The sequence below is a fragment of the Microcaecilia unicolor genome, chromosome 14, assembly GCF_901765095.1.
Source record: "Microcaecilia unicolor chromosome 14, aMicUni1.1, whole genome shotgun sequence".
NCBI classification, from domain to species: Eukaryota; Metazoa; Chordata; class Amphibia; order Gymnophiona; family Siphonopidae; genus Microcaecilia; species Microcaecilia unicolor.
In genome coordinates this window covers 37,870,798-37,879,899 of record NC_044044.1, presented here as the reverse complement: position 1 = coordinate 37,879,899, position 9,102 = coordinate 37,870,798, and the positions used below count along the sequence as shown (strand labels likewise).

Sequence of the window (9,102 nt, the reverse complement as noted above, 5' to 3'; positions counted from 1 at the left end):
TGGGAGAAGGGGCCACAGAAACACAGTGGCTTCAAACCTTCCTCCCTGTCACAGCCAGCTAAAAACAGTTTGAGACATTTTGGTAGAAAAACAAATGAAACAGCCATTATCTATAAACCTCTCCCCCCCCCCTCCCCCCAGCAGAATGTCTTTGAAAGGAACAGACATATCAGAAATCCCTTTTCTGAACTGGCTGACTCCTGGCACACTCTCCTTCTGACTCTACACAGAGACTTGTGACCCTGGGACTACAATTCCCTGCATGAAAGGGAAAAAGGCAAAGAGCAGAATATGTCAGTACATGTGTTTTTATACCAGGCGTTTATCCCAAATGCAGAATTACTGACAATCACACAGGAAGGACCCTCCCCTCCCCAATCACACATTGGCAGCCCTCTGCAGAAGCCAACAAATTCCTACAGTGACCCACCAGCATGCAGGCCTCATCCTCACACCACAGGCCCCTGTCCCGGGGGGGGGGGGGGGGGGGGGTCGCAATTGGAAGGCACAGTCAGCTCCTCTGCAAATGAGCCTTAGCTTGGACCGGACAACTGGTGCAATTACGTTCTAATTTTAGAAAAGGCCAAGGAAAACAATCCATTTTCTCTGAGAAGGCAGCCAAGATAAGCTGGGAAGTGCACCTTGGCAGAAGGAAGCACAGGGGCCTGCTCTCTCTCTCTGTGAGGGGGGCCGGGGGGTACTCTAGTACTGACTTGGGGTTCACATGCCAGAGATCAGAGGATTCCAGCTGCACTGAAGACAGGAAGTGTGACAGTGGGGCCAAGTGATCCCAGGGGCATGGAAGACAACAAGCCTGGTTGGTCCCCAGGGGAAGCAGGGATTGTGGCCGACCCTGATCTCAGAAGCACCTGGATGGCACGCTGGTGCTTTTAGTCCCCGGAAGGAGGGGGCAGGGGATCAGGACAGGAATTCACAACTGAACATGGATAAGGCAGTGGCAAAGCATGAAAAGATTCCCTAATCTCTCCGCCAGTGCTCAGGTCTGCTTTGTAGTCCAGAAGCCCCAGGATTTGGGAACTCCAGTCCCCCTGGGCAGTCAGTTACATCCTGGACGTCCGCTCCTCCTCCTCGTTCTCCAGCATGTAGGCAGGTCTGTAACTCTCCAGGCCCAGGTTGTTGGTGTAGCGCAAGGCCAGGTTCCTCACCGTGTTCTCCATGCTCCCTAGTGAGGTATACCTGCAGAGTGCAAGACAATCTCTTACAACAAGGCAGAACTGCTTGAAAGGGAAGGGGGCAACTGGCTTCCAATCCCAGCAGATGTGCTAGACGCTGGGTCTCCTTCCTCAGAGCATCCCACCAGCTGGCTCACTGAACACTGGGGAATGGCGCCTGGAGCTACCTCAACCGACTGAGGCCTCAACACAGCAAACACGGCGTTAGAAAGCTACACTAATTTAACGTGAGCGCTAAAAACCGGATGGCAAGTTAAGGCGGTGCTAAAAAGCATGCGCAGTCAGAAAGAAGTGTCATCACCTTACCCTTTATCATACAGGATGCAGTACGGAACAAAAAGCGCACGCAGAAACTCCCAAATGTCTCGATATGTCCAATCCTAAGGTAAGAAGGAAAAACACACACACACAGCTGCTCTTAGTGGCCCCTCCCAAAACAGATCTCTATTGGGGGGGGGGGGGGGGGGGGGAGGCGACAATATGTGATTTACACATATGTACGACACGGAAGCGTGCATGTGTAAGGGAGTAGCATGTTCCGTCTGACAGAATAGGACATGTACAAACCAGCAGGGGGTTCACTCTCATGTACTGCGGCCAGCCAGGGTCTGTTAGACACATGGGTGCCAGGGTCCGAGAGTAGGGATCAGTACGGCGGGTCCCCATTAGCACTGCTTCCAGCTGCGGCTGCTGCTCTTTCAGCTCCACCAGGGCCTGCTTGATGTTACCTTGAACCTTGAAGATTTGGAGATCATACCTGGGAAGGTGGAAAATAAAATAAATGAGACAGCAACAGGTGAAACATCAAAAATGAAGGCAGATAAAGACTATATGGCCTATCCATGCCATCTGCTCTCCCTTAGAGATCCTATGAATCTTTTGAATTCAGATACAGTTTTCGTCTTCACCATTTCCACCAGGAGGCGTTCCACAAACTCACCAACCTTTCCGTGAAGAAGTATTTCCTCAGGTTACTTCCGAGTCTGTCCCCTTTCACCTTCATCCTATGCCCCCTCCTTCCAGAGCTTCCTTGTAATTGAGACTTGCGTTCTGTGCATTTATGCCGTATAAGTATTTAAATGTTTCTATCATATCTCCCGCCTTTCTTCCACAGTATATATATTGACATCTTTAACTCTGTCCTCATACACTTTATGATGAAGAACACTGACCACTGTAGTAGCCGCCCTCTGGACCGACCACATCCTGTTTATATCTTTTTGAAGGTGCATCTCCAGAATTGTACACAATGTTCTAAATGAGGTCTCACCAGAGTCTTATACAGGGGCATCATTACCTCTTTTTTCCTACTGCCCATTCCTCTCCCTATGCACCCAAGCATCCTTCTAGCTTTTGCCGTCACCTTTTCTTCCTGTTTGGCCACCTTAAGATCATCAGATATGATCCAGAAGTGGCAGCAAGGGCAGGATTTTGGACCACCCCACGGATAAAAGAAGCCTGAAAATGTAACTGACTGAGTTAAGAGCTATTTCCTTGTAAAGATACTCACCTTCTGGTTGTGTCCAACATAAACTGTTCCATTTCTGGGAAGGGTGAGACAATGCGGATATAGAGAGCTTGGAGTTTCTCCTTCTTGTCTGGGTACTTCCTGGGAGGGGAGAGAAGACAGTTAGAATCGGGGAGGAACCCAAAACATATCATAGAAGCCTTGAAGCATCTGAGCAGGGGCTGGCCTAGCATCTCACTCCCAGCGAAGTCAACCAACCTATGTCCTGAAGTCACAACAGAGCAAAGTTGGGTTTTTAAACAGGTTTCGTCAGTGTTGCATCTATACCTCTTCATAAATATAAGTGACTAAAACCTGCTAGGACAATATCTTGCTCAGGTACAAAACTCCTGCCAGTATTACAGAGGGAGGATTCCCAATAGCAGTGATGGGAGAAGTGCCGGTAGGAACTTGTGCATAAAATGGAAGCAGACTGTAGGAAATCCACTGTTCCCAGGTGTATTATGAACAACACAAGGATCTGCTCTTCCTTCCCCGATTCCGAATGAAGGCACCGTGAACACACAAAGTGCTCAGCTCCTGAACCAATAGAGGGATGGGGTTAGGGCAGGGAGACCTGCTCCGATGTCCTCAAGACTCCCCTAAGCAAATACACAGGTATTACACAGCACCCTCCTAAGAATAATTCAGAAGAAGTAGCACCAACCCCTCCCCAACCCACCGAGCACCACTCACCTCTGAACAGCTGCGTGAAAGAGGTGCAGAAGGGCTGTGCAGTCCTTGCCTCCGTTGAACCCTACACAGATTTTGGACAGGCTGTACTGAGTTAGGCATTCCTCAATCGTCTGTAGCGCTGCTGCCACCTTCTGGCCCAGCAGAGTTCCTGCAGAGGAGAGAAGGCTCCTTCGGTAACCCAGACTACCACATGGAACATATTCTCCCCCCCCCCCCCCCCCCCCAACACCTCGTACCTGACTGGGCCAGCCCATACACGTCAGCTGCTGACCACGATATGGGATCCTGCACGAAGGGCACTACGATGCCCGCTGGCAGCTGCTCCATCAGAAATGCGCAGGCCTCGTCTACACGCTGCTCGGAATCCGAGTCCACGGTCAGCTGAACACGGTAGTAATTGTTCCTCCAATCAGGGTAGGAGCCCAAGTTGACGTGTTTTTTGAAGCGGGAGTTGGTCTGATTCAGGATTGGGGCGATGGTCACCTCGTCGGCATTCAGATAAATCTCTCTGCAGTGGAACCGAGTCCGCTTGTTGAGAAACAGATGCTCCAAACCCTCCAGAGCCCTCTCCATCAGGGTCGGGATGCCAGGGAAGATGTACACGTTCCGTACGCTAACTAGGGGGTACTTGACGCTGCGGCCAGTTCTCTTGTCTGTGCCATAGTTCAGCTGAGAGGACTGTGGGATGCGCGCCAGCTTCATCTGCGGACAGTCTGCGTCAGATGTGCCAAATACATCACGTACCAAGGCCACCATCTCCGGGTGGGCAAAAAGCTGCTCGCCGAAGGCCTGTGCCACCGCCTCCAAGGTGACGTCATCATGGGTGGGGCCGATCCCCCCTGACGTCAGCACATAGGTGAAGCGTGATGAAAAGGATGCAATTTCTGTAGCGATGACATCTGCATCGTCTGGGATAACAGATATGCGTGCCACTCTCACTCCCAGTGACCTGAGCTTCCGGCACATGTAGAAGGAATTGGTGTCCTGAGTGTGACCCTAATGAGAGAGGGAAAGAGTCTCTGATAAAGGACCCCTTAAAAGAAATGTCTGCCCAATTAATCCCCTTAAATGACAGCAGTCCTGGCAGATCTTATCCTCCTCACTGGATGCTTCTGACCTGCTACAAAAAACTTTTCAACGCAACCAACCACCCATCGATAAAGCCTGGTCCTGCTGTCCTGGAGCTTAAACAATGCAAACGGGTCCTAGACAGCCCCATCCGTTTGGTTCTCCCTCTATTCCTTGCCCTCCGGCTCTCGTCAGGAGCAGCGCATAGCTTTCTCCATACTTTGCCCCGCTGTCTGCCCCTCTATAAGCTGGGCTCAACTCTCCCATCCCTTTCCAGTAAGGCATGCAAAATACTTCGGCAATGTGCCCCAATCATCTCTGGGCTGTGTACAAAATAGGGAGCTCAACCATCGTAAGATTCAGTTTAATCAAAGTGTATTGTGACAAGAAGATTGTTGTGTTATACAGCGACAGTACAAGGACTAAAAGGTAGCAGAAAGGGCAATCTGAAGGAAGGAAAGAATTAAAAGCTGTAAACCTGCTTGATGTGATTTATCGTGCAAGATAAAAGAATAATGGCATGCATTGAATGTGGTCAGTGTGCTGGAGAGGATGAGTACCAGAGGGTACTGCACACAAAAGCCCCCCAGAAAATGTGCAAGTGCCTGAGCCAGGACCTCATGGACAAACTCCAAGGTCTAAACTGCTCCACATCAAAGAGGCAGCTCTGCTGTTGCCCAGCTTCAGGCAGAGAAATGTAGTGCAGATTTGCCAGTGGAGCGCCCCAATATGGCAGGACTACATCTCCCAGCATGCCCTGGAATACACCCAAGCTTGGCTCAGCTTGCTCTCCTGCACACGCAGCTGGCCAGTCACCAGTCACCCTATTAATAAGTATCAGGAATGAAAGCAAAAAATGTGAAAGTGTCTAAGCCTTTCTTTTCCTCCCAACTTCCCAGGATGCTTGCTGATGAAGCTGGTGCTAAAACTAGAATCAGCAATGCGCTTCAAGAGAAAAAAAAAGGAAATTCATTAGTACGTTTGATGAGCAGCAGCAATAGGCTCACCCCTAGTTCCCCCACAGGATGGCTCCAGCAGGAAGAAAGTCTTACAGAAATGATAAGAGAAGCAGTGGAGAGACTCAGACAGGCTCCTGAGGTCTGTCCTGCTCCTCCAGTTGCCTCACTCACCACTTCACTGAGCCCAGGTTTAACTCTGTTCTGTAGACTTTATAGTCTGCGTTTCCTTTCCTCATATGCCCTGGAGCCTTTTTCACAAAGGGAGAAGGAAGCCACTCTCCAGAAAGAGCTGCAAAGAGTCACCTTCAGGATCTCATCTCCGATGATAAGGATTCCAGCAGTCACGTCGGACTCAGACACCCTTTTCTCGCTGCTTTTAGTATCCATGGATACAAGGTGCCTCCGCAGCCTAACCACGCGTAGGGCACGCCTGCCGATCCGACCGCACAGAAGCATGGACCACCGGCTGCACCGTCTCTCTCAAACTCTAAAGACCCTTCACGCTTCTTTCCATTCTTCAAGAATGGCTGGAAAAGAAGGCCACAGAGAGAAAATATATGCAGCCTCGGCAGTAAAACCAAATATACCAAACAAAAGGTGTGAATTCTAAGAAACTGATTCTTCCTACAGACCGTGCAAGATCACTAGTTCCCCACCGCCTAGAAGCTTGCTATATTCACCCCAGACTTTATGTATTAATTCACTCCCTTCCACAGCTAAGGATCTAACTTGTTCTCCCTGCCTTGCTACACTATCACTTTTTTTAAATTGCTAAATGTGTTACTTTAACAATGCAGCTAAAATGATCATGTTTGATTTTCTTATCCCCATAGCTCTACAAGTGGTTATGCAACATTTTTTTATGGTGGAATACTGTTATTATTGTTTAGGAAGTATGAAGTTCATTTTCCCAACTTGTAAAAGTAAACAGCTTAAGTCTGATCATTATTTATCAAAATACTCAGCAATTTCCATTGTACCATAAGAATGTTTATTCTCACCTGCTCATTTGTTATCTTTGTTTATGCTTAATAAATAAATAAACTGATCATGCCAATAAAGTTATCTGAATCTGGAAGCTGGGCATCCTTTCTTGCACCACTGCCACCAGTCTCCACATATCTGCAGGAAGAGGCTGAGTCTGGGACCTTTGGGATACACCCCTTAGAATTACAGACCCACAGAGTGTGTCCTGTCTTGCCCTAACTCATCTTTCCAGGCCACCTATGCCCTGCTCTTTGGTTCCTGGGTTGGAAATGCACCAGAGGAGCTAGCCATCCCCTTTCATTCTCAGCTATGGAGAAGTAATCGATGACTTGCCTCAATCTCATCTCTACAGTTTTCATTAGGTGACTAAGTACAGGTGCCAGGATGCACAGTCCGGGCCTGGTACAGCACGGGCTCCTCCTCTTGCCCGATGCCTTTGAACTAGCTCAGACAGGACTAACGAGTTGCCAGACGGTGAAAATTTTTGTAGCCTAGCTCATGCCAAAAAGCAGCCCAACTATTTTAACACACAAAAAAACCCCAACATGGTAAAAAGTGTACCATCGTAGTGGAGTGGAGGAGTGGCCTGGTGGTTAGGGTGGTGGACTCTGGTCCTGAGGAACTGAGTTCAATTCCCACTTCAGGCACCGGCAGCTCCTTGTGACTCTGGGCAAGTCACGTAACCCTCCATTGCCCCATGTAAGCCGCATTGAGCCTGCCAAGAGTGGGAAAGCGCAGGGTACAAATGTAACAAAAATAAAATAGATACCATTGGAGATTCTACATGGAATGTTGCTACTATTGGAGATTCTACATGGAATGTTGCTATTCCACTAGCAACATTCCATGTAGAAGGCTGCGCAGGCTTCCGTTTCTGTGAATCTGACGTCCTGCAGTCAGACTCACAGAAGCAGAAGCCTGCACGGCCAAATTGGTGGTCTGCAAGGGCCGACTTCTACATGGAATGTTGCTAGTGGGACTCTGGGCAAGTCACTTAACCCTCCATTACCCCATGTAAGCCGCATTGAGCCTGCCATGAGTGGGAAAGCGCAGGGTACAAATGTAACTAAAATAAATAATGCATCAAGTTCTTTTATCGTGTTGTATTAGCAAGCTTTGGCAAGTAATGGGGTACCCCAGGATTTGCTTGTAGTTAGAGTTTGGCAGTGTTTAATGGTGGGAAGCTGCTGTGGAAGGGTCTGATCTTGACAGTTTCTCTTTTCTTGTACGTCTCCAACCCTCCCGCACCCCACCCCACTGAGACCCTACTAACTGGAGGATGGGAGCCCTGTCATTGACTAACTAAATTGTAAGCAGTATGTCAAGCCATACATCGCCTTGGGTGAATGCCTTCATAATGGCAGTTAATAAATCTCGATCAATCAGTAAATAAACGAATATCATCAGCACAATACTTATTGCTCTAAAAAAGGCACCATTATAAAAAAAAAAAAGTGAGAGTTGAATAACCAAACCACCTGAATGTCAGTTAAGCATTCTACTTCTGTTTGCATTTAAAGACTTAAAAAGTTGCCCCCCCCCCCCAAAAAAAAAAAAAAAACCACCCACCTATCCACATTTTTTGAAATATTAACAAGCAGGTCACATTAGAACAAAATGCACTGAAATGCAAATCAAACGGGGCCAAAACAAACATCAGCCCCCAAAGGCTTGTTGGGCTCTTTACATGCCACCTGACCACCCTGTGCTGAACCTCACCAGACACGTGAGAAGAAACCGTCCCAGAGCAGCCAGCAAAACCCTTCCTCCTTCTCTTTATTTCACCGAACCTTCTTAGTCAATTTGAAAAAGAAAACGTTTCCAACTTGCAAACGGCGTAAGGGATCGATCACCTCCCAGTAGGTGGAGACGCTCTATTGGAAAACCAGAACGAGGCTTGCGACGCACCGAGAGACGCTATTGGAGCACCAGAACGAGACTTGAAGGTCACAGACAGCCATAATGCTCAAACGACACATTTTTTTAAACGTGAAACCTACCCTACTCCCCCACGCCCATTCTACTGCTACAAATCATTTCTACAGCGCTACCAGTCGTACGCAGCGCTTTACAATTGACTGTATTGGGCTTACAGAAAGGAATAGATGTTGTAACAGAGCAAAACAAACAAACAAAAAAGTGGAGCACACCTGGAAAAATATTAAATTGTGATGTTATTTAATAAAATTCAAACAAGGGATCCAATAAAGGTTAAAGATACATATGTCATCCGTTCCATAGTGACAAACTTCCCAAGCATTTTGTAACTATTCTGATTTAGAGGGAGGTGTCGACCATTTCCAACCAGAGGCATAAGCAGAAATCCATCTTTTTTTTTGGGGGGGGGGGGGGAGCTGAGAAGAAATGCATCCTCTTCCCCACCCCCCACACAAACACACTAAGTCCTACCTTTGCTGAGGCAGCAGCCTGCTTCATACACCAACACATACTCAGTTCATGAAGTTCAGCAGCAGCTGAAGCACCCTGACAAATTCCTTGAGTTTGGGCATCCCCGCCAGCCATAGGTGCCACAATTTTGGAGAACGCTTGAAGCCCAGGCCTCCCTTGTGGCTATGCCACTGTAGCCAATACTGATCTAGCTGCCTTAGTCTCTGTACAAAATGTTTATATTTGAAATAATATAAAATCCCCCCCCCCCCCAATATAATGCTCTTTAAAAATAAAAAGGAAG

At 48.1% G+C, this 9,102-nt stretch overlaps 1 protein-coding gene across 3 annotated transcripts; it reads right to left on the bottom strand.

Moving 5' to 3' along the window:
- Nucleotides 1-292: 292 nt before the first annotated feature.
- On the bottom strand, nt 293-8,262 carry FLAD1 (flavin adenine dinucleotide synthetase 1). Of its 3 annotated transcripts, XM_030187861.1 has the most exons (9): nt 8,130-8,262; nt 5,727-5,950; nt 3,633-4,392; nt 3,397-3,544; nt 2,704-2,802; nt 1,761-1,950; nt 1,500-1,573; nt 1,048-1,197; nt 293-1,017 (listed from the first exon to the last, which is right to left on the bottom strand). In XM_030187861.1, the coding sequence occupies exons 2-8, from the start codon at nt 5,877-5,879 to the stop codon at nt 1,062-1,064; spliced, it is 1,560 nt and encodes a 519-aa protein (XP_030043721.1). In that variant the 5' UTR covers nt 5,880-5,950; nt 8,130-8,262; the 3' UTR covers nt 293-1,017; nt 1,048-1,061. The 3 variants fall into 3 exon arrangements, with proteins under 3 accessions (XP_030043721.1, XP_030043720.1, XP_030043722.1); XM_030187860.1 differs by having other exon boundaries at nt 293-1,197; XM_030187862.1 differs by lacking the exon at nt 8,130-8,262 and adding an exon at nt 6,972-6,995 and having other exon boundaries at nt 293-1,197.
- Nucleotides 8,263-9,102: the final 840 nt, after the last annotated feature.

Coding starts and splice junctions, on each gene's coding strand:
- FLAD1 (XM_030187860.1), bottom strand. CDS start 5,879: ATGCTTCTGTGCGGTCGGATCGGCAGGCGTGCCCTACGCGTGGTTAGG. Junction 1,951..2,703: donor ATGTTGGACACAACCAGAAG/GTGAGTATCTTT, acceptor CCACCTTCCCAG/GTATGATCTCCAAATCTTCA. Junction 1,198..1,499: donor TGCATCCTGTATGATAAAGG/GTAAGGTGATGA, acceptor TGCACTCTGCAG/GTATACCTCACTAGGGAGCA.